This window comes from Cavia porcellus, unplaced genomic scaffold, assembly GCF_034190915.1.
Source record: "Cavia porcellus strain 051 isolate PalLab524CR breed Dunkin Hartley unplaced genomic scaffold, mCavPor4.1 scaffold_22, whole genome shotgun sequence".
Taxonomy (NCBI): domain Eukaryota; kingdom Metazoa; phylum Chordata; class Mammalia; order Rodentia; family Caviidae; genus Cavia; species Cavia porcellus.
Genome location: NW_026947505.1, coordinates 53,058,572 through 53,083,572, shown reverse-complemented (window position 1 = coordinate 53,083,572; position 25,001 = coordinate 53,058,572). Strand labels below are relative to the sequence as shown.

The following is a 25,001-nucleotide window of genomic DNA, read 5'->3' as shown; positions in this document are numbered from 1 at the left end:
GGACTTTAAAACAAGATAATAGGAAATTAATAATAGCAACCACCTTCAGAAGGAAATCCCCCATATCACTATATTGTATATTGTTATCTTCTAAATAGATACTCAGACTACCAGCTGTAAGCCTACAAAGTCAATCAGACAATACAGGCATTAAGTTGTTTTGTCTTGTTTTGTTTTTTTACTTGAGTGGCTGTCACCTCAGCCTGTGTTTCTCCAAGTCAGCGGGTTGCTGAGAGCAGTGGCTGGGAGGGTCCGCACTTTTTGTCTCGCAGCCCATGCCCCAGCTGGCTCACAGGAAGTGGTTAACCTGTCCCACATCTGCCTCTGGCTCACAGGAAGGAGTCAGCTTCTTCTTGGTTCTCTGTTCAGGATGCAGGCTGTCATGGGCTCCCTGGAAGGGTTTGGCGCAGCCCACCACTGCTGCTAACTCACCGGGAGGGGTTGGCTTTTTGGTTCTCTTTCTAGGACACATGGCTGCTGCCGGCTCACAGGAAGGGGTTCCAAAATCTGAAACTTTCTGAGCCTGATCTGATACTACAAGTTGGAAGTTTCATGCCCAACTTCATGTGACACTTCGCACAAGTCAAAACACAGACACACTAAAATAATTGTATAAAATTATCTCTGGCAATATGTGTGATATTCAGGAAATATAAATTCTGTATTTAGATTTGGGTCTCATTCCCAAGATACCTCATTATGTATATGAAAATATCTCAAAATTTAAAAAAAATCCAAACTCTGAAACATTTCTCCTCCCAAGCATTTCAGATTCACGCACATTTCATTACTTACTGCTTATAATGTATTCTCCATGTCAATCTGCAGGTTATACTGTGAGCACCTCTAGAACACAGTGTCTGGATCATCTCTGGATTTCCTTCCTAGTTTACCACCTGATTCCATAAAGTTTTACAGTCTGAGCAAGCAAGGGAAAATGACTCCATACAGAGGGAAAAATTAGGGAAGTGGGAGAAATACTGTTTCAAATAATGTACCTGGAAGAAGAAGACCATCAGTTGTAGCAAATGTGTAACCACAAAATCCCCGATACTGAATTAACAGTTTATCAAAATTTGCTGTTGTTTCTGGGAAAAGCCATTCGAGTTTTTTGAAATCTGATGCACGGACTTTATAATCTAAAATGAAAGAGAACAGAAAAAAACCCTCCTATTCAGTGAGATTAACTTTCCTGACTAAATCAGCAGTAGCTCATTAGAAACATTCCTTTCTTATTGCTTTGTATTCTTCCTGACAAAGATTTGATATAAAACCAGATCTATCAGAAGGGTTATTCATGCAAACAAGTACAAATAAACTTGTGACAGTCCAAGGTAAACATGACTTGCCGGAACAAACTTGGAGGTAGATCATTGCTTCAGAATAAAGAACCCAAGAAGAGAGGCCATTCCAGAATTTGTTTTTTCCTGAGTGAAAAACTTACTAAAGCATTTCTGAAAGTATTGATTCCTGCTACAGACTAAATACTCTAGGGGGATGAGCACAAGACACTGGTTACTATGTGACCATGGAAGAGATGGACCAGTTTCTTTCAATATAGTGGCACTCTTAATAAGATACTGGATGATAAAATACTTTGAATTGGATGTACCAAGATATTAAAACAGAAAATGTTCTAAGCAGAAAGAGCCAAGGAAATGTCTCTCACTCACCTGATATTAAAAACAAGGTAAACAATGCGTGTTCCTAATATTTTTAAAAGTTCTTCCAGTAATAAGCAAATTGAATGAATTTGTATACAAATAACACATTTGTAAAACATTATTCTCTGAGATTTTTGACTTTGTCAGTCTTTCTCATTCTAAAGCCAAACACTCTAAATAAATGACTTTGTGGCTACAATTACCAATGAATGCATAACTTGGAGAAAATATATATTTTTCCAAATATGCTCAAGGCCTCCAGCAATAGTAAGATGTGAGAGGTCAAATTAAATTATTTCAGAACAATAATGGCTCTTGTAATTCACAGGAGAGTAACTTAACAAATGATGTTTCAGTGAATAAAGCACGAGTTGATACATGGTAGGAAATGACGCATCTAAATGTAAGAATTTGCAAGTAAACTACCTTGCTAACAAGGTTTGGGTTAATAGCCACTGTTGAACTTAACTTTTCAATTTCATTTCATATTTCCTGCCTGTGCTATTTCAATAAACTGAAATAAGTAGTGAAAACTTCAACTTCTGAAAGGATGCTTTTGACTCTCTGATTTCAATTTTTGTAATTTCTAATCTACAGAAGGAAACCACTGTTACAGTTTTGAAATTTGAAAACAAATTCATATGTCATATGATTTTGTTTTCTGGGAAAAAACCTTAATTCAAGCTCCACAGCCTATTTTGCCATTTCTCATGAATTTAAATTCTTTAAGGTAGAAGAGACCAATAGGTAAAAAGTTTACTGATATTGACATAATTTCTTAAAAAAAAAGCAATTCATCTCTTGAAGGGTATAAAATAGCTCAATTAATTTGACAGTGATACAACTAATTGGTTTATAAATTCTCAAATTGAATCAGAGGTAGACATTTAATAAATAACACTATAAAGAAACAGAGCTCTGGGGCTGGGGATTTAGCTCAGAGGCATAAGCACCTGCCTTGCAAGCAGGCAGTCGTGAGTTCATTCCCTGGTACCGATAAAAACGAAAACAAAAAAAGACAAAAGAAAAAAAAAAAGAAAAAAGAAAGAAAGAAACAGAGCTCTATTCTTACCAAACATAGCAAGGATGAATCTCTTTTTCTACTAAATATCAATAATCAAATCACTAATCCTGCAGTAGAAAGATGTACACACAAAAAAAACATTGTTAACCAAAACATGAAAAGTAATATTAGGAATGGCTACTGCTGGATAGTAAGATACTTAGCTTATATATTTTTTGTTTTCCAAATTTTCTGTAGTGAACATTGAAACTTCATAATTGAGAAAGATGTTTAATACTTTATCAGAAAGATATAACATGAAAAATGTGAAACAAAAGTGCCTTTCTAGAGATAATTTTTTAAAACAAGAGCAAATAATAATTTTCATTACCCATTTGTTCTTGTATTCTGCTTGCGTCCGTTTTCACAGTCACGTCATCAAGAAGATCTTGCATTACTTTCTCAGGAAAGAGAATGTCATGAGCACCGAGGAATGGCTCAAGATGAGTAGTCAGATTACTAAGTATGCTAATCAAAACAGTTTCATCCTGAAAGCTGGTCCACAGATTGGCTAGGGCCATGAAGATGGGCTGGAGGAGAAACAAACATGCTCAAAATATAACCGTGTGATAAACGTATAGACCATTGCTCCCTTTAAAATAAATTCAGTTTTCCCAGGTATGATGGTACATGACTATAATACCACCACTCAGGAGGCTGAGGCAGGAGAATCACCTTGAGTTCAAGGCCAGCCGAGGTTACATAGCAAGAAAATAAAAAATACGTGTATATACACATAATACAATTGTCATTTGTAAAATTAATTCCTCCTTAAGTAAAAACTCCAAGTTAGACAATACTATACATAGAAATTTGACTCATAAATTATGAGAAAATCGATTTATATTTTATTTCAAAGCTTTCTATTTTACTCAAATTATACTAGAAAAATGCCAAACATATTTGATCACCTAACAAAAAAAAAAACACTTCACTTGAAAAGACTAAGTACAAAAAAAAAGCTAAATATGAATCATTATAGTACATTTATTGGGACAAATAATGCTTCATGAGAAACTAGAAAGTATAGCGATAGATCTTAGGGCATGTCTTGTGAGATGCAAATTATAGATTTTAGATTTTTTCCTACGTAATATAAAGGTCACTAACGTACAGAAAGAAAAAGAAGGAAATCAGTGTTTCTTGGTTTTTAAAGCCAAATACTGAGAATGAAATCATCAGTGTGTCAATGCTCTGTATAATACTCCTTGTATGTTTTATATCTGCTTGCTCAGATAAGAGCTGCCAAGTTTGTCCACACAATGATGCTGATAATCAAAAGACGAAGTCTATGCATGGTAAACAAAATGAGTATTTTATTATTTGTCCTTTGAGAAAGGTCACAAGTTACATCACCTGTGTGCCAGAGGAAATTTCTTTTTTCTAATCTAATTTTATGGGTACATTTTTGATATAATGATCACATTCATCATACAGAATTTGTAACTGCACATGATATGACTTTTTCCCCAGTCCTCTGCCCTCTTCAACCCCTCCTCCCCACCTCTTTCACTAGAGAAAATTTCTGACTAGCAACTATGAGTGCATTTTCAGCCCTGTGGTATAGATTATTTCTTTTCCCACAGTCTATACTGATGTTAAGTTCTCATAGTTGAGGTGGACATTTCCTTGAATTTCAATTTCTTATGAAGGAGAATACTTTCATTCAACATAAAGCAGATTATCACTACAAAATAACCAAAATGGACAACATAAATTTGTGTAAAATTAATGTTATATATTTACTAATTAAATATGATCACAGGGACTTCTAATCCACTTTTACAGGACTCCCAAGGAAATTTGCTTTAAGTAGGTCAAAACTGATGACAAATACTTACAAAGACTTGTGATGTTGGGACAGCTGTCTTCGATTTTACAGTCAGTTTTAATTGTTCCAGTTGGGCTGCTAACTGCTTCATCATCATTTCCACTTCTTGAGCACAAGTAAGTATATCTGACTGGATAAAACATAATTTGTGTTAATGTTTTAATAATTTCACTATAAGATCCAGGTGTGCTTTAATCCCTGCTGCTCCTCACCTTCCTTTGAGGTAAACTCAGGGACAGGATGGACTCTGTCCTTTATAGCATCTGCACAGTTGTAAATATTCGTGGAATCTATGAATCTTTTGAAATACAATGGATGTAATTTTTCTCAAATGGATGTAGCTATTCTGTAAATCTAATTGCATTCCTGAGAAATGAATTCCCAGGCATTCAGTGTGTACAGTTGTATTGCTGTTTATTTTCCCATTCCTCAATGATAAAATTAATGAAGTATTCCTCTGAAAAGTATTTTGTTTCCCTCTGAAAACTATTTTGATTCCAAGATTTAATAAATGACAGACAAATGTTAAAAATCACAGCATTAAAAGTAAAGTCGCTGTGGTGGTGCACACCCGTAACCACGGCACTCTGAGGGACTGAGGCAGGAGAACTGCAAGTTGAAGTCAGGTCGGACAGGGTAGAAAGTCTGACTTTTGAAAAACGGGGCTGAGGCATGCAATTCAGTGTGAAGAAAAGGGAAAGGCAGAGAAGAGAGGAAGAAGACATGAAGGAAGGAGGGAAGACGACAGAAAGGAAAGAAGAAAAGCAATACGTTTTTGATACAATAGTCAGGAAATAATTGCTAAATTTGAAATAATTATAAATTACCTAAGTTTACCAGTTCTATGCCCAAACCGTCTGAACACAGAGCTCAGCCTTTACCCAGCACGGGCATGAGGCGGTACTGGAGGTGCTCCTAGGGCTTCAAGCACGATAAACAAGTGCTACATCTTCATTCCTTGTCATTTTAAAAATGCCTTTTATACGGTGGGTCTTGCTAAGTTGCCTGGGCTGGCCTTGAATTTGCAACACTGCCTTGGCCTCCTAAGTACTAGCAGGGATTAGAGATGCGTACCACCACATCTGAGTACTACATGATTTTGAAATGACAAAAATGAATGAATTATGAATTAACCCAATGGTAATGATTTTTGAGATATCAAATATTACTGTAGTTCACCTAACAAAAAATTTTATTCATAAATAAAGCATGCGTCTTGCTTGAATTTTATCAACACTGCTACTTAAGCATTTTCTTCATTCTTCCACATAATAACATCTCTCCTGTCTAATAGGTCTTTCTTTCTTTAAAGTTAATTTTATTGGTACATTTTAGATGTATATAACATTCGTCACATGGAATTTATATTGTACATAATACATCTTGATTCTTTTTCTCTCTTTCCCTGCCTGCCTACAACCCCTCTCACCCCTCTGTTTACAAAAGCTTTGTTTCCATTTTTCTTTTTATTTGCTTTCTTTACTTCTCCCTTCCTTCCTGTCCCATACCTAGAGCCCCTTCCCATTTGAACATCTTTTTCCTATTTCGTAAGATCTTCTAATAACCTCTTTCTGCCTCACTGAGCTTTCTTGAACCACTCTTGCGAGTTTTGCTTTAGGAATTAAAGTTTAAAATGCAGTCTTTAAAAACATTTTAGATTTGTGCAACATAACAAAAAAATAGAAATAAATCATCCTGTGTTCTTCAAAGAAGTGGCATTTGACACAATACTTTTTAAAGCTGTAATGGAAGACATCTCAGAGCTCATGTCTCCCAGCTGGTTTCCAGGGTGCATTCACAATACTGTTGGATTTTGTTTCCTGACAGTAATCTAGAACCCTCATTCTATTTACAAATTACCAAAAGAATTTATTTGCAAAGGTACAGTTCTTTGTACTGTTAATCCTCTAGTGATAATATCACTTCAAAATTTCTATCATAGCACTAGTAAATGTTTAGGAAAAACCATGCGATACCACCATGCTTCTTCATCTCTCTTTTTCCTCCCTTGTGAAAGATTTTTATTTTTATTTTTTTGAGACAGTATGCTGCTGTGAAGTCCAGGTTGGTCTTGAACTCACTATGTAGTCCATGCTGGGCTTGAACTCACAGCAAACCTCCTGCCTTAGCCTCCCAAGTGCTAGAATTACAGGTGTAATTCATCATGCCTTGTTAGATAAAACTTTGATGTCATTAGGGGCAGGAAAGGCATTTCTGAACACAATCCTGGTTACACAGGAAATAGCACCAGGAATCAACAAATGGGATTATACCAAATTCAGAAGCTTCTGCACAACAAAAGAAACAACCAACAGAGTAAAAAGGCAACTACAAAAATGAAGAGGCAATCTAAAACTTGGCCAGCTGCTTCTCAGGAAAGGAGTAATATCTAGAACAGAAAGAATTCAAGAAAATTAAACTCCCAAAATAAAAGACCCAATTAAAAATGGGCAGCTGAAATGGATACTTCTCAGAAGAAGCACAGATGGCCAAGAAATATGTGAAGAAGTGCTCAACAATTCTGGCCAAATTAAAATATCACCAAGATTCCATCTTACCCCAAAAAGAATGGCTGTCATAAAGAGATCAAATAATAACAAATGCTGGCAAGCTTATGAAAAAGCAGGAACCTTTCTTCATTGTTGATGTGGGAATATAAACTAGTAAAAATTACTATGGAAATTAGTATGGAGAATTAACAAAAGGTATTTTCTCAAAAGAGTTAAAGACAGCATATTATAGTGATCTATATATATTTACATTTATAGCAACACAATTCATAACTGCTAAAAGTTGGAAACAGCCTACACATCTATCAACAGATGAATGGATAAAGAATGTGGAATTTACATACAATGGAGTACAACAGTGCCACGAAAAGGATAAACTTGAGACATTCACAGACAATGGATGCATCTGTGACCACAATACTAAGTGAAATATATCAGACACACAAGTTTAAGTATTTTATATTTTCATTTACAGAAGAAAACTAAATAAATAAAGAGCAAAATAAAGGATAAATCATAAGAGTAGACCAATCTTTTTCACATGAAAAGGGGAATAAGAGATGGAGGGGATGAAGGGAAGGGAAAGGAGACAAAAAGAAATGAGAGAAAAAAATAGCTAAAACTTGGAAGTAGCCTATTTGTTCACCAAAGATGAGTGGATAAGGAAAATAGTATTTATATAGAATATAGCACTCCTCTGCTATACAGAAGAATAAGCTGCAGTCATTTGCCAGCAAAACGATGTGCCTTGAATCTATATGTACCTATCCATAATGTAATAAAAAAGATACACAAATTTAAATATTGTCTCTTACATGAGAAACCAAAACATGAATCAAGAGCAGAATAATAGGTAGACAACAGGAAGCAGGGAGGTAGAACTTTCTCATGTTGGAAAGGGATCAAGAGATGGAGAGAGAAAGAAATGGAGTGAAAGAATATTTAAAAAAATTAAGATGTGTAATGTACATGAACCAACTCCCCACAAGAGATATAATCATGTATCACAAATAGGTACTAATGAAAAATAAAAATGAAAAAAACACAAAAATTTTAAGTCTCTCATACTTCCTTCCATGAACAATCTTCAACAAGTACATGCAGCCCACAGAAGCAGACGATGGTTTCCAAGGACTTGCAGAGGAAATGGGGAGCTGCTCATCAGCAGGTGCAGGGGATCAGGAACGGCGATGGATGAGCTCTGAGGCCGACCGTTAACACCAGGATTAGACTTGTTAAAAGTATTAAGATGGTAGGTCTCAAATGTGCAATAAAAATAAATAAAATAAGTACACGTTATTTATTTCAGGATGCTTTTTGCTTCATCTGTGAACAGGTCTTGCAAGCATGGGGTTGGGAGCGCTGACTTTACAAAAACTTTGACTTACAGGTTTTAGGAAGGGTTCTGTCAAGCAAAATTTTTTCTTGCACAATAACAATCAGCAGTTTTTTTCCTCATGAACTTTCTTGCATGTAAATAGCCCCAGAAGGTGGAATTTTACCTCTTATCTAAGATAATCAACAAAAGCGTGATCATATTTTCTTTTTTTCAGGACATATGCATTTGTTCACTGAAGTAGACAAACGCCCGATTAGAACAAAATGACACAACTCACTAGTCAAGCTACACTGGATTTTTAAAAATGCTTTCTTAACCTGAATGGAGCTCTGCCAAGAGAGAATCTTTAGTCAAAATCATACTTCAATTCTTATATTAGTATCTCTTCAAATAATAGGAATATTACCCACCAAGGTAAGTAATCTCAACTAGATATAAACTAATACATTTAATATCTTAGAGGCCACATTGATTAAACCAATATACAGGCTGTGCTCATTACCCTTAACTGTGACTAAGGCGGATTACCAGGAAAGGGTTGGATAGTTAAAGCGACAAAGCAACAAAAATAAAGCCTCAGCAGAAAAAAAAAAAAAATCAGACAGTAAAGAAAACTCATCCTGTCTAAGAAAAGTCAATATAAAGCACCCATGAAGCCTGCTGCAATGGAAAAATTAACTTAATCCATAACATGAGCCACAAGGAGCTTGGAAATAAGATTCCAGAAAAACTGCTCCATGCCAAAGTACAATGAGTCGTTCTACTAAAGCACTGACAGTCATGATGGTAATAACAAATGTGTCACCATCATTTTAAAAAAAAAAATTTAGCACATATTTGCCATTCACAGTGCTCACATTCATCTGGGAATTTGTACCTGTACATAGTATGTCTTAATTCTTCTTTTCCCATTTTGTCTTTTTAACCCTGATTCCCCTCTCCATTTACAGAAGCTTTGTTTCCATTTTTCCTTCTATTATGTATTTAATCCCTTTTCCCTTCCTTCCCTTCCCCTTTCACTCTCATTTGTTCCCGTTCCCATTTGAACATGTTCTATATATATATATATATCATCTGTTTTGCTCTTCATTTACTCTTAGGATTTCCCCCACAGGTGGAATAATGTGATATTTAAACTTGCATGTCCTATTTGTTTCACTTAAAATTATGATCTCAAGTTGCATCCATTTACCTACAAATGACACAAGTTTATCCTTTTTATGGCAGAGAAATACTCCATTGTATAGTAACACCACATTTTCTTTACCCATTCATCTGCTGAGGAGAATATGGACTGCTTCCAAGACTTAGCTATTATAAATTGTGCTGCTATAAACATGTATCATTGTGGTATGATATTTTTATTTCTTTCAGGAAGATGAATTTCACATTCCTTCAAGGTAATTCCATCATCCATTTGAGATACATTTATAATTATTTGAATGAGAGGTGCTGTCTTTAGAAATCTTGATGTATTTGCATTTTATCCTTCTTTTATTGTTTATTTTTTTCCTTTTCCCTTCCTCCTGTCCCCCTCCGCCCTCCCTATTTCCCCTGGCTTTTGAACAATTTCTTCCTATGTCACAATACCTGTTGTACTCTTTGGTCATTATTTACACTTTTGGCGTCTCACACCAGAGAAACAATGTGCTATTTACACATATGTACCTGATTTATTTCCCTTAAGAGTTCGGTTTCAAGGTGTATCCATTTACCTAGAAATGTATCCAGTTTATCTTTATGGCTGAGAAGTACTTCATTATGCTAAAAAATCTTTTTTATTGATTCATCAAATGATAGGCATTAAGGTTGTTTCTAAGATTTAGCTATTGCAAACTATGCTGCTATCAACATTGGGTGTACAAATGTCAGTGTGGTATGTTTTTAATTCTTTCAGGAAGATGCCCAAAAGGGGCATACCTCAGTCAAATGGGACCTACAATCCTAATTTTTAAGGAATCTCCACACTGATTTCCACAGTGGTTATACCAGTCTACACTCCCACCAATAGTGGCCCTCCAGCATTTGTTATTGGCTGATTTCTTGATGCTGGCTATTGTTTCTGGAGTGAAACGGAATCTTGGTGTTGTTTTGATTTGTATCAAATGATCAGTGATGTCAAATATTTTTTCATGTATTTATTTGCTGTTTGTGCTACTTCATCTGAGAAGTATATAATCATCTCAAATACACATTTGGGTTGGGTCTTTAAATGTTGGGGGGTCTGATTTTTTTTTGAGTCCTTAAATGTTCTAGATATTAGTTCTTTGTCAGAGAGACAGCTGGCTAAAATTTTTTCCACGCCATGGGGGGTGTCTTTTCACTCTGTTGGTTTCTTTTTCTGTGAAAAAGCTTTTTAATAAGATGAGGTCCCAGTTGTTGATTCTTTGTAATATTTACTGTGCAATCAGAGTTTTGTTCATAACAACACCTGAGTTTTCAAGAGTTTTACCTGTCTACCTTCCAGAAGTTTTAGCGTTTCTGTTTTTATACTTAGAACTTTTATCCACTCCAATTTTAGAGATGTGGGTCTAAGTTCAATCTTCAGTATGTGGAAAGCCAGTTTTCCCAGCACCATTTAATAAAGAGGCTATCTTTCTTGCATCAAGGTGTTTGGCTCCTTTGTCGAAGACAAGATAGCTGAGTGTACATGGAGTTGTTTCTGCATCTTGTACTCTGTTCCGTTGATCATCAGGTCTGGTTTTTTGTTTGCTTGTTTTTGCCAGTAGCATGCTGTTTCTGTCACTGTAGCTTTGTAGTATAACTTCAACTCAGGGATTGTAATTCCCCCCGTTTTCCCCTTGTGGCCTAGAATTGCTTTTGCTATTCTGGATCTCTTCTGGTCCCATATGAATTTTAGAATTGTTTTCTCTAATTCTGTGAGAGATGCTGTTGGTATTTTGATTGGGATTGCATTAAATCTGTATAACAGTTGTGGGCATATGGCCCACACTTACACTATATTGAACAAGGGTTATCTTTTCATTTTCTGATATCTTTAATCTCTTTTTCAGAATATTACAGTTTTCAATGTAAATGTCTTTCACTTCCCTCATTAGACTGATTCTTAAGTATTGCATTTTTCTCAATGCTATTGCAAAAAGTGTTGTTTCCTTAATTTTTCTTAGTGTGTTTGTTATATGTGTACAGAAATGCTATTGATCTTTGAGTGTTGACTTTGTATCCTGGTATGTTATTGAATTTATTTATTAATTTTAGGAGTCTTTTGGTGGAGTTTTTAGGGTGTTCTATGTAGAGCATCATGTCATCTGCAAATAACAATAATTTAACATCTTTCTTTCCTATCCTCATCCTTTTTATTTCTTTTTCTTGTCTATTCACTTTGGCTAATGTTTCCAGAACCATATTGAATAGGAGTGATGGTAGTGGGCATTGCTGTTTATTTCTGGATTTAGAGTGAAATCTTTCAGCTGTTACCTATTTAGTATGATGTTAGCTGTTGGTCTGACATAGATATCTTGTATTAGATTGAGATCAAGAACATCTATTTCAATTTTGTGTAGGATTTCACCATGAATGGCTTTTAGACTTTGTTAAAGGCCTTTTCAATATCTACTGAGATGATCATGTGGTGCTTATTCTTGGTTCTTTTAATGTGGTGTATTTCATTTATTTAATTGCATATGTTGAACCATCCCTGCTTTACTGGAATGACTTTGGTCATGATATATTATCTGTTTGATGATTTGCTCCATTCTGTTTGCCAGAATTTTATTGAGAATTTTGCATCTATGTTCATTAGAGAGATAGGCTTGTATTTCTCTTTTTTGGTTAGATTCTTCTCTGAGTTTTTCATTTTTATTAAAGAGTTTGAGAGACAGTAGCATTAGCTCTTCTCTAATGTTCTTATAGAATTCTGTATGAATGTGTCAGGACCCGCCTTTTTTTGTTGTTGGTATTTTTTAAAATTACTTCAATTTCATTAACTGATACTGAATTATTTAGATATTTTATATCTTCTTAATTAACCTTTGGTAATTTATTTTTTATCTAGAAATCTCTCCATTTCTTTTGAATTTTCCATTTTATTCTTTTCTACTGCAAAATAGGTAGTGATGATCTTCTAGATTTTTGTAGGATCCACTGTGATTTCATCCTTTTCATTCCAAATTGCATGGATATGGGTCATTTCCCCCCTTCTTTTGATAAGATTGGCTGAAATTTTCTGTATTTTATTTAATCTTTCAAATAACCAACTCTTTAATGCACTGATACTTGTTTTCCTAAGTTTTGGTTGCATTAATTTCTCTTCTAATCCTTATAATTTCCTTCTTCATAAAAGCTTGAGCTTGACTTGCTCTTTTCTTCCAGAATCTTGACATTCAACATTGTATTATATTTTGTGCTCAGTCTGGTTTTCTGATGTGGATTTCACTGCTATAAATACCCCTCAGAAGACTGCTTTCATTGTGTCCCATAAGTTACAGGATGTTGTACTGCCATTATCATTTAATTGTAGAAAATACATAATATTTTCTTCAATTTCATTTATGATCCATTGGTTATTTGATTTCTAACTGTTTAGGTACTTTTTTGTGTTTTATTTCACCATTGATTTCTAATTTCATTCCATTATGGTCTTATAATATTCGTAGGATAATTTCAGTTACTTTGGATTTACTTCAGCATGTTCTGTGATTTAGTATGAGGTCTATTTTGGAGAAATTCTCATGTGCTTCTGTGAATAATGTATATTCAGTTGTTGTTGGGTGGAACATTTTGTAAACGTCTGCTGATTCCGTTTGTTCAAAGGTTTGGTTCAGCTCAGAGATCTTGTTGATTTTTTGTCTAGTTGATCTGTGTGTTTGTGACAGTGGAATATTGAGGTCTATACTACCACAAGTGCTTCTTAGACTTTTCATATCTGGTGGTATTTGTTTTGTATAGTTGGGTGTACTGGTATTTTAATTGTTATTTCTTTGTTATTTCTTTGTCTTGGAATGCTCCCTTAACAAGGATGTAGTAGCCTTTTTTGTCTCTTCTGATCAGTCTTGGCTTTGAAATCCACTTTGCAAATAAAACAGTTACCTCCTTTTTCTGAGGTCCTGTTGCATGAAGTATTGGTTTATATCCTTTGATTTTGAGTCCATAGTTTTTGGGTTAAATGTGTTTCTCATATGCAGCATATTATTGAATCTTGTTTCTCAAGCCATTCTGCCAATCCATTTCTTTTGATTGGTGAATGCAGACCACTCACATTGATGGTTGTTACTGATAGGTACTGACTTGTCCTTGGCAAAATATTATTTTAGTATTGCTGATTTCCCCTTTAGTAAAGTTAAGCAGTTTCCTCTGGGACACCAAGATGGCAAAGTAAGGATTGGAGCCTACATACAGAGTCGGCATTCTGAGTTGTACTTTATACTTTCTCTCTCTCCTCTTGTGAGACATGGAACTCTGATTAGAGTTGGTTGAATAAGACTCATAATTGCGGGGCTGGGGATTTAGCTCAGTGGCATAAGCACCTGCCTTGCAAACAGGCGGTCCTGAGTTCAATCCCTAGTACTGATAAAAAGATTTTTAAAAAAGACTCATAATTGAATTTGGTTGAATAAGACTCATAATTGAAAGTTGGAAGAAAAAAGTACAATAAATGACATCCACTGTAGCATCCTTATAGTACATATTATGTTTTCTCAAGGTTTCCTCTTTTAATATCCCCTACAAATGAACATACTATAAGCAAAATGAGCTTCTACTCCTGTGGACCAGTACTGCACTTTAATACAAATTGATTATGAAGCACTCCTGGTAAGTGGGTAGCTACATACTGCTGAAGTCAATGTTAAGGGAACATCTACCCATCACAGTGATTTACAGAAATTAGATAGTAGGACAGTTATAAGGACTACTCCTAGTTTGTTGCCATGATGTCCTGTGATCAGGATGGTTAGTTCTTTATTCTGCATAGCCAGGTAAAGAGGGAGGATAGGCCACATATATTAAAGTAGCATCAAGTCATTAAGATACAAATTATGAAAAACAGGAGTACAGAACACCTTCTATTCTATCACTCAAAACTTTGGCATTCACTATATAAAACACAGTTCTGGTGCAGCTGTAATCTCAGCACTTGGGAGGCTGAGGCAGGATGATCATTGTGAGTTCAATGCCAGTCTGGGTTACATAGTGAGTTCAAAACCAGCCAGAACTGCATAGCAAGACCCTGTCTCAAAGAGGGGAAAAAAGAAGACAATGCCTTTAACACCTTCATCACGTGTCTGAGGGCTTTCTTTATATACTCTATGTTTAAAAACAGATAGTAAGACAGCATAAGCCAGGAAAAACAACCAGAAACACTCCTGTATTCCTGCCACCAACAGGATGCTTGCTTCATGCAGGCAGTCAGCATGGGCCAGGAGAAACAGCCAGACACTTGGGATGCTTGCTTCCTGTGGGCAGCCAGTGTGGGCCAAGACAAACAACCAGACATGCTCCTGTACATCTGCTGTTGTCAGGACACTTGAATCCTACAATATCACTTCCATATACAGACATAGCATTATCTGACTGCAGCATGTTATAACATACTATCACGTACCAAAGAAAACCAACAAATACAAAATCAATTTCTACCAATACAATTGCATTAAAGTCAAAATCCAACTTTCCTGTTTTCGTTTTTAATTTCTGGCCCTACTGATGTGATATACATTGAGCAGTTACTGAAGTTGCTACCTTAACTAGTGAGGTTGCAAAGACATTGCAGTCTACAAAAAGTCCAGATCTCATGGAATTAACTCACCAAGATGATCTGAAGGAAGATCTCATATTGTCGCATATTATATAGTGCTTCTTTTATCATGTACTGCTGAAGTTCTTTACCCAGGAGTGGGTTTTTTGTTACTTTCTCAAGGATGGCTGTGTAACGATACAACAGGTCTTGGGCAATCTGAAGTTGAGAGTCAATATACTGAGTGGTGGCTGGGATTGCTTCATGAAGAATAGCTGGCACTGTTTGTAAGGGCATAATAGGAGACTGATATAAGGGAGTCTAAGAAGAATTAGGGTGAAAAAATCCCAGAGGGGTTCATATTTTAAGTATTATTTTGAGTTAGATTTTTTCCCTAGTCAACTTAATAATGAGTCCCACGTTTCATGCGTCCCACCCTATGATGAAAAGACTCCAAAAAGAACGTCTTCAAGCAAAAGATTGTCTGAATGATAACCAAAAGTTAAAGCATATTATCTTCTGTCACTAAAATATAAAAGAGTTTAAAGAATAGATAGACTTTGGTATTATGTCTGATGGACCATTTGCCTCCAAAATAGCCACTAATCCCCCTTTCTATGTATCTTTTCTATTTGTAAAAACAAATTTAAGAAGCATACTTCATAAGAAATTCATCTGAATGGTGAAAAATAACTGAAAGGTCTAGCAAAAGAAGAAACTTCATGAAGAATGGGAATTTGCCTTTTTAAAACAACTTAAAATGGAAAAAATTAGTCAGCTGGAGCACTGTGGGGAACACTTGCCTAGCACACCCAAAGCCCAGGGCTCAATCCTGCTACAAGAAAAAAATTATCCCACTATTAGTACTGATCCATCTAATGATCAGTAATCTGGAAAAAGACATCAACACTGTATCAATGGACTTAAAGGAATACCAAATTCATATTCATAACATGTTAATTCCACTAATAGGTTTTTAAGCAAATACTTCATAAATACTTTCAAACTTAAAAAGAACATGTTATTTCTATAACAACATACTAGATGCTCTTAAATTTACACATAAACAAATATCTTCTCTTGGACTTTTTCATTCTATTAACTGTACAAGCAACTGTTTTCTTTCCAGCATTTTATTCTTTTTTTAAGGTCATATAGTTTTATTTTCTTTGGGTGACTTGGAATAAACACACTAAATTGGAGAGCCTAGCCTCTGGGCAAGGCCCTCACATTATTTTCAACTGATTCACAGTCCCACACTAGCTTCATGGTACATAAAATTTAAAGTTCTACCTCAGCCAAAGAAAGAATTACAATATATTATGAACAGTAGTCATTTTTAAGGGATAGTCAAAAATTGCAAATCTTAAACCTCAGAATGCCAGTGGTGTACTATATATTATTTTCCTCACAGTGAAGCTTAAATTTTAAACATACATAACTTTAGAATTAGCCTAATATCCTTACAGTCATCAATGCCTTCTCCTCCTTTTCCACAATTTCTGTTAAATAAGCGAATTCCCGTAACAATCATAGTGAGTTCTTTCAGCTGGCGTTCTTTGTCTTTTTTAGAAAGAGTTAAAAATGTCCCAAGCTCAGCCTGCGGAAAAACACTCTGTAAGGCAGCTGAAATAAACCAGAAAAAAGGAAAACAAAATTATATAATAAATATCAGAACTTAGGTTACAAGTTTCTTTCAGCAGAAAATTAAAGAACTTGTCTTTCTAGTGATTGAGTTTCTGATACCCGCAGAATACATAGCAACATTTATCATACATCAAAGGTGGACTATTTAAAACAATATCACTGTCTCATGTACATTCGTAATAATTATACCTCCATCAGAAAATTTTTTTGGCAATGGACATTAAAACAAACTTCCTAATAGGACTCTTAGTAGAAAAATCTATGCTTAAACTGATTGTGGAAGTCAGCACAGGAAGGCTGGACATCTTGCTACTCCTCATTTTAAACTGTGAAATTGGGTCAGCATTTCCCGAGGATAACACAGTGCCCTTCATCATCATCTGGAGCAGCAGACTCAGCTCCTTCCACTGATAAGAAATCTGGCTTTCCAAATGTTCCAGTACCTTTAATATTATTACCAGTGTTTCTTTGGTAAGATGTAATAGGTGCCAGCATATGTATAGCTCTAAGAAGATAAACAATTTTTTCATTTTCTACAGGTTCTATTTGAGGTTTAGAGTTGATATACCATTTAAAAGAAGCCTGGGTAAATTTTAACATGTTTGTGGGGCTTTCTTTCCCAGATAAAAAGGGAACTTCAGTTTTAACATAGTTTATAAAATATGATGATCGTATGTTTTCACTTATAGAATGAAAATCATTTCCTTTTTTACCTGTCGCCTCCCTGACAATCTTGATGTCTGTAGGGGATCCAAGCCCAGAGCGTAGTAACACATAGCTGACGATCTTTCGGTAGAGGCTTTCCAGTTCTTCTCTAGCCCTTGCTCTGTTATCTGTAATTTCTCGGCTGACAGAGCTTAATCTGGACTCCAGGACTCGATGATGTTCTTCAAGAAAGTCCTCTAAAATTAGCAAATAACAGCATTCCATATATTTGATATTTAGAATTCTCAAGTATGGAGAGTGCAGAGCCATGGCTGAGCCAGAGGCGAGCCATGTAAACAAGTTGTTGGGGTTAGACCAAGGCCAGTCCATCGGATGTCTGTCTTGGTGTTCTTCCCTGTTGACTATAGCACAGATAGCTCCCTGCATGTTCCACTTTCAGGGTTCTTAGCAAAATTCTGAAACTTTGCACTTTTGGCCCATCACATACACACACCCCCACACCTTTTTTATAGTCTATGAATAAAGAGCCTGGGTTGCCTAAATAAAGTGCATAGTGTATAAATAAAGGATGCTGAGTTGTCACTGCCACTCCATCAGAGAGGGCAGGTCCCCTCTGGTCCCAGCTTTCCTTTTAGGATGTGTCTATAGCTTTTTTAATCTCCCATCCCTCCCTCTTAGGACCTCACTTCCCACACAGTTCACAGCACATAAAGACCAGAAAAAACGTTTGGAAATTCTACTGTATGGAAACAAGTATCTTCTTAGGGTGTGATAACTAAAGAGTCAATGGCTACCACGTAATTTCAAGACAGAAATCTAGTGGGAAATATTTACTACAGAGAATTGAATGGAATACTTTCGTAAAACCCTGGAGACTTGAAACAATCTAAATAGTAACTATCAGAAAAGACTAAATTTCCCAATTAACTGGAAAAAGAGAAGAGTATTTTCTATATCACACACATACTACTTGTATGTAAATACTACATATAGAGTGTGTATATATTATAATATGCATATATAGTATGTAAATATAGTTAATATAATTTATATGACCATGTATTTATAATATATGTAAACACATATAGTTGTAAATGTAGTATATATATTCCTTTTCAATTGTGTACATTCTAGTTGTAAGATAAATTTCCTCTGAATAATATTGCCAATAATATGCATCAAAAACTTTATTCCTCTTCTTTTTTCCTATGATATGCTAATGTATAGATTTGTGTAAAGAGATCATCTTTGCAACTAATGTAATAAGACATCCCATATTACTAATACAAGATCAATAATGACATTTCAAGGACACATAGTTCATATTCATAATCTTACCACAAAAATAAATGAGAACTTTATGCAAATTTAAACATATAAATTACATTTCTTAAATTCATGACTATTATACTACTTTAAAAATATATTACTAAGCAAAAATTTTAAAATATATATGATTTTACATATTTAGCATGACAGAAATTCTAATGCCCAGAAAGAAAAGTGATGGAGAAATGATGGAAAGGTTAATAATAATTGCAGGTTAATGATAATGATAAATTATAAGTATAGCAGGAGAAGATACAATATAATGAAGAATTTATTTTCCATTTTGTCTTATTTACAACTTGACTTTGACACATGATTGATTTATATAATGTAATAAAGTCTAAATTTAAATTTCCCATAATTAATTTCATTTTTAGGCAGCAACATAATTTACATATTATAAATGGTAAACAAAAAAGAGGAACATCAATAAACTTAAAATTTTTAACTTCAATGGGCTAGATGTTTAATTTCTAATTATTATGTATTAGTACAATAAACATTAAAAAACAGCAAACCTGCAAATACAATTTTTATGAGCATAAAAATTGAAATTACCCTGAACATTCACAAATGCTATTTTTCTCATGAAGCATTTCCAACATTACCATATTTTTCTAATACTACAGTTTGATAAGTATCTCCCAAAGATCTTGTGTCAAAGGTTTTATCCCCAGTCTACACAGTTTTAGGAGGTGGTGAGCTCAGAAGAGGTAGGGCAGAGTGGAAGATCTTTGGGCACCGAGGGCAGGTCCGCCTCTGTGGACACCAGTGTCTCCTTTCAGCTTCCCAGCCATGAGGTGAGCGGCTGTGCTCTGCCACACACTCTCGCCATGACGTACCACCACAGGCCCAAAGCAACAGGGCCAGCCAGCCATGGAGTGAACGGCTAAACCTGTGGGCCAAAAATAAACCTGGCTTCCCTTCACTGTCTCAAGTATGTGCTTCAGTAACAGAACCGCTTGACACATGGAGGTTGGAAAATATTTCAAAAGACTGACAAATGTTAATTTCATTAAACAAAATCCTTGTCAAATGTTTCTTATATGAAATGCAACATAAAAACCTTTTTGAAAGTATCAAAATGGGTAGATTGATGTTACCTCGACTTGTATAATTCATATCAAAGTAGACTTGCATCTTAATTGTGTCCAGGGATGGATTTTTACTGTCAAGTAGCCGAGTCACACAAAGCTAGAAAAGAACAGCCAACAAAAGTTCTATTATATTTCTGAAATACTAAGTTATTTTCAAAAATAAAAAGAAACATCAAAGCAATGGTTCCTGATATTTATTCATATGTTTCAGTCTGAGAACTGTAAAATGAGAGTAAATCTTTCATGAGGCTTGTATCTTAGTCTGGAACGCCTCTAGATACTTACTACTGTTTATCTAAGCCTGGCTCAACACTATACTGATGCCAGGTCACATGCATTTTATAAACTGCTGCTGCGAGTACTGCCCTCTCCTCATGAAATCTTTCTGGCTCTACCCTCTGTTTCGAATTTCTGCTTCTGATATGGTGCATGACTGTGATCCCAGGTACTTATGAGGCAGAGAGATGACAATTTTAAGGCTATCTTAGGTGTTCCTATCCCAAAATAAAAACTAAAGACCTGGAGAATTGGCTCAGTAGAATGCAAAACTGAGAATATTTGTCTTTAAGGAAACCAGTGCATGTGGGTCCCTTCCAGTAGAGGAGGCATTGTCTTAAAAGTAGACTTTACAAATAAAAAGATTAGCTCACCCAAATGACTTTTAATTGAGGAAAAAGAAAACATTTCTGATAACGTAAATTTTACATTGAGAGTTTCTGTACCTGTCACATTAAAAGTATATTGAAACGACATGGTGGCATACACTTGTAACTCTAGGACTCTGAAGGAAGCAAGATTGCAAATCTGGTGACTTAGCAAAAGCTTGTCTCAAAAAGAAAAAAGGATGGGGCCTTGGATATAGCTCAGTGCAAAGTCCCTGCTTGAAAACCAATACTGAAAAAAAAAAAAAAACTTGATTCTTTCCAGTTTAGTTGGGGAGACCAAAAGAACTCTTCAGGGGCCATGGAAAGGAAAATAACTTTTTTTCTCTCCCTCCTTGAGTCTCCTGTATGGCTTGCCAATAAAATTTCTGACTGACCATCACAGTCAGAAATCATTTCCCCTACTCATGGTGAAGAAAAGGATTGATATTACGTTTAAAATTAGGTTGGAGCAACCCTGCTCTAGCCTGCCTGTGATATCATGAAGTCACTACTTCACACTTATCTTAACCACATTCCCAAGCTCCCGGCTTCCATGTATCTTCTTGACCTCAGACACGTCTGTAGACAACTACTCTTCACCAGGGGAACTGCTGGTTGTGAAGGAAGACAGAAAGGATGACATTTTCCCCTTCCTGGACTCAAAAAATGTCCACATATAAGTTCAGAAAAGCTTATTTCAAGCCCTTTATATGAAGAAGGGAATTAAGTTCACTGATTATTAAATTTAATGAGCCACTTATTATTAAATTTAATGAGCCAAATTTAAGATATGAATAGCATAAATCTAAAGTTTTTCATTAGTTTTTAAAACTGATTTTCAGGCACATGTACTTGCCTCATAGGATTATTGTGCTTTGGTTTTAATTTTTTCTTTAGAATTGAAGACCATAAATTACAGCAAATAAATTATGTGAATCTTATTTTAGAATTATTTAACTTTACAGCATCAGCATGTAACAAACAAGTATATAATATGAGAACATTGAGAAATGTCACAAATTAATAAAAAGATATCGCAAAAATACTTGGCTGAACACTGCTGCTTTTCTGGTATTTATGGCCCTCCTTTCTTATTAACAGAGTCCTAATTTAGATTGGGGCAAAGACTTCCCCAAGAAAGAGGGAGTGGGGAAAGCTCCAGGGTCACCTATGGTGCCATTCTGGTCAATAAATGGAAGGAAATTGGGGGATTCTGAAATTGGAGGGATTTTCTTCTGGATAGAAAGGGACAAATCCAATTGTCACATATATTTTTCCCTTTCTCTTTCCCTTCTTTCTGCCTACAGATACTATCCTGTGACTACAGGGTACATGCCATATGCCAAAGCAAGCACCCTAGGAAGCCAGGAAGAAGAGTCTATGATCTTTGGACTTTAAGAGAAAAGAAATTCCTAATTTGTTTGTATCAGTACTTGGCTCTTTTTCATGTCTCTGAAGCCAGTAATAAATAACACAAAATACAATGCATTTTAAATGGAAATAAGAAATTTCAAACTTGAGGATCATTAGATAATCACCTTAACAAGTTTCTGCACATCGCTTTTCATGAGGGTCCTGTCTATGTTAAAGCCATTACTTGGATCCAGAACAACAGCTTTCACCTGAGAGTAGAAAAAGAAACCGTTATATAATTTTTAAATATTTATTATGAATTTAGTTTCATAACTTCCTATTTTAAATTACTCTTGATTACTCTTACAGATTGAATTTTCAAGGAAGCAATAAATACCAAACTTGAACATGGTACTAGAAAAATTATATGGGAAGAAAGGGTGAAAGCATGGTGGGCTTTTACATTGGGGAACTATAATATATTTTATCACATTTTCATTGTGTATTGCCACCCAAAGCAAGAAAAGAGAAACCATAGCAATGAGTAATTTTAGCAACAATGAACAAAAATACGTTAAAGAAAATCCTCCACAGCACAGCACCTGCAGCGTTGCTAAAACTTATCAAGAAATTCTAAATTAGTCATTATAAATCTAGAATTGACATGCTTGACAGTCTTTTTAAAAATATTTTCAGTAACTTGTCGCATTATCTCAATATTTTGGCCAAAATACATCGAGGAACGCTTGACAGAATTTTAAACATTTCTAATAAAGAACTAAGTTGTACAAATAGTCATTCTTACCATAAAAGCAATCAGAGTTTCAGAAACCACCTCTCCACTGGCGGCACATTCTTGTCCTATTTCCCGAATGATATTCTTTATAACACTTTCTGCTTGAGTGAGAGGCATTCTGGGTAAATAAAATGTATTAGGTTTTGTAATTGCATCGACATATTTTTCTCTTTAGATTTTTCCACTACTATATTTGTAGTCATATTATTTGTTAACTTACTACTATGTAACTATTAGTGTCTAGACTCCTATTTTTTCGTTTTTAAAAATGAAAGACATTGAAGGCAGCAAGAGCAACTGGCACTTCAAATGATTGAACCATTTCCTGAATGATGATAGCCATAAAAAGTTGCCATAAAAGGTAAAAAGTAAATTTATATCACGGCGTCCTTAAATTTAAAAGAAGGATAAGCAGTAGGGGTTGGTAATAAGACGCTCAACCCAGTCAATATGTGTAGGTAGCACTGTGGGGCTTAAAAGAGAAAACCCTTATTCTAAATAACCTTTTATAATTGTAAAAGAACTTAAGAAAGAAAAAATTTTGTTCAGATAATCTAAATTCTCCTTTCTGCATATCCTAATTAGAATATGGCCTCTAAAACATAAAGGCAAAGAATCAAAAGATGAGAGTTACATATCATGGGGAAAAAAGAACTCCTGGTTATTAATTTCATTTGTTATAAATCAGGAAAGGGTGGCAGGTTTTAATAAAGCTTCTTGATTTTTCTATTGTGTACCTGTAGAGTCCTCCACATGTAGACTAACAGAAAGGCAATAATATTAGTTACTTGGAGCTTATTAGCATTCTGGGGAATGGGTAAAGGCAGCTTTTGGCGTTTGAGTGGATTTGCTTGAACGATTGGGACCCGACCACTGTCTAGCTCCGAGACCTGGGCATTGCTTCACCTCTTCAGGAGGCAGTTTGCTCCTCTGAGAAGGACTGACCTAGGTTACTTCTTTCGGAGTTGGTGACCACTTAATGAGACACATGCAGTGGTTACAAAGGCGTGTGGCATAAGGCAAACACACAGAACAACTGGGCTGGTAATCTCAGCACTCTGGAAGGCTGAGGCAGGAGGATCGCATATTCAAATCCAGTCTGGGCCACTTCTCGAGACCCTGTCTCAAATTTTTAAAAATAAAAGGGATATAGTTCAGAGTTCAACCCCCAGTACTGAAACAATCCAAGAACAGAAACAGTAGCGTGGATCCCAAAGACCGATGGCCGCCCACACCAGGACCCTGGGGATGGACTGTCCAGGCGATTGGAGGTCTGACCTGTGGACGGGCCACCCGCGCAGCAAGAGACTGCAGTTTCCACTCAGGGGAGGTCCAGACTCCAGCAGCCAGAACTCCCCGCACGGCAACGAGCTCGGCTCCCCTCGGAGTACAGTTCAAGGGCCCAGAACCCAGAGTGGGGCGACCACAACCGGAATACAAAGGAGATCCCGCCGGAGAGCGGTGGGTGCTGTGGAGGCGGAGGCGGGGCGTTACCATGGAGACGGGACGCGGAGGCCGGAGGGGGCCGGGTGTGGGCGGGGCCGGGCGCTGGACCCCGCCAACAAGGTCTGTTCTCAGGGGGTGGGCGCGAAGGACAGAGAGAAAACCAAAGTCCAGACCCCAGGCACTTTCATGACACTTCAGTTGTCAGGGCTGTGAAACCCGCGCTTCCCTAAAACAAAAACACTAATTTGCAAACATGGGAATTTATACAACAGTTTAAAAGGGGAGTGGGGAAGTAGGAGAAGCCAAATCAAGAGGACGGAAAAAAATGGAAGGGTTAATGGAGTTCTTGTGGAAGTATCTAGGTTTCAAAAGTAAAACATAACACAGCTTTATTTAGTGTCCTGTTATTCAAAGCAAGTTGTTATCAGAGTATTGCCAGAAGAGTCAACTACTCACCTAAGAAGCATATCATAAGCGCACCTTGCTGTCTGGAGTTAGGATTGTAGGGGCTATTTTAATGCAGAGACAGTTTTAAACTTCATATTTCTAATACTAAGCATATTTCTTTTTTTTTTTTTTTTTTGTCTTTTTCATTTTTATCGGTACCAGGGATCCAACTGATGACTGCCAGCTTGCAAAGCAGGCGCTTATGCCGCGGAGCTAAATCCCCAGCCCCCGACTAAACTAAGCATATTTCTAACACTGTTCAAGGACGAGACCAGGAGCCAGCCTGTTCCCATGGTTAGAAAGTTACAAACTTAACTCCAGCTGCCAATTGCAAGGTAAGTGTAGGTCAGCCGCAAGAAATGTTTCTCTTACTTTGAAGTTTGAGACAGTTATCACTGCAAGGACATCTCCTCCAGGCCTCAAGCGATGATCCGCCAGTTTGTAGGATAGTAACCTCATATAGCTGCTCTTTCCG

General features: G+C 36.0%; 1 protein-coding gene across 1 annotated transcript in view; it reads right to left on the bottom strand.

Annotated features, from left to right (window-relative positions):
• Cfap206 (cilia and flagella associated protein 206) overlaps positions 1 to 24,106 on the bottom strand; it is a 46,556-nt gene extending 22,450 nt beyond the window's left edge. Inside the window, exons 1-10 of the mRNA XM_023564074.2 lie at positions 23,912 to 24,106; positions 22,643 to 22,751; positions 22,023 to 22,106; positions 19,847 to 19,937; positions 17,462 to 17,650; positions 16,569 to 16,727; positions 15,174 to 15,382; positions 4,569 to 4,688; positions 3,059 to 3,257; positions 999 to 1,139 (exon numbers count right to left, since the gene is read on the bottom strand). Coding sequence (XP_023419842.1) covers positions 999 to 1,139; positions 3,059 to 3,257; positions 4,569 to 4,688; positions 15,174 to 15,382; positions 16,569 to 16,727; positions 17,462 to 17,650; positions 19,847 to 19,937; positions 22,023 to 22,106; positions 22,643 to 22,750 — 1,300 coding nt within the window. The 5' untranslated portion in view covers position 22,751; positions 23,912 to 24,106. The remainder of the gene's footprint in view (positions 1 to 998; positions 1,140 to 3,058; positions 3,258 to 4,568; positions 4,689 to 15,173; positions 15,383 to 16,568; positions 16,728 to 17,461; positions 17,651 to 19,846; positions 19,938 to 22,022; positions 22,107 to 22,642; positions 22,752 to 23,911) is intronic.
• Positions 24,107 to 25,001: the final 895 nt, after the last annotated feature.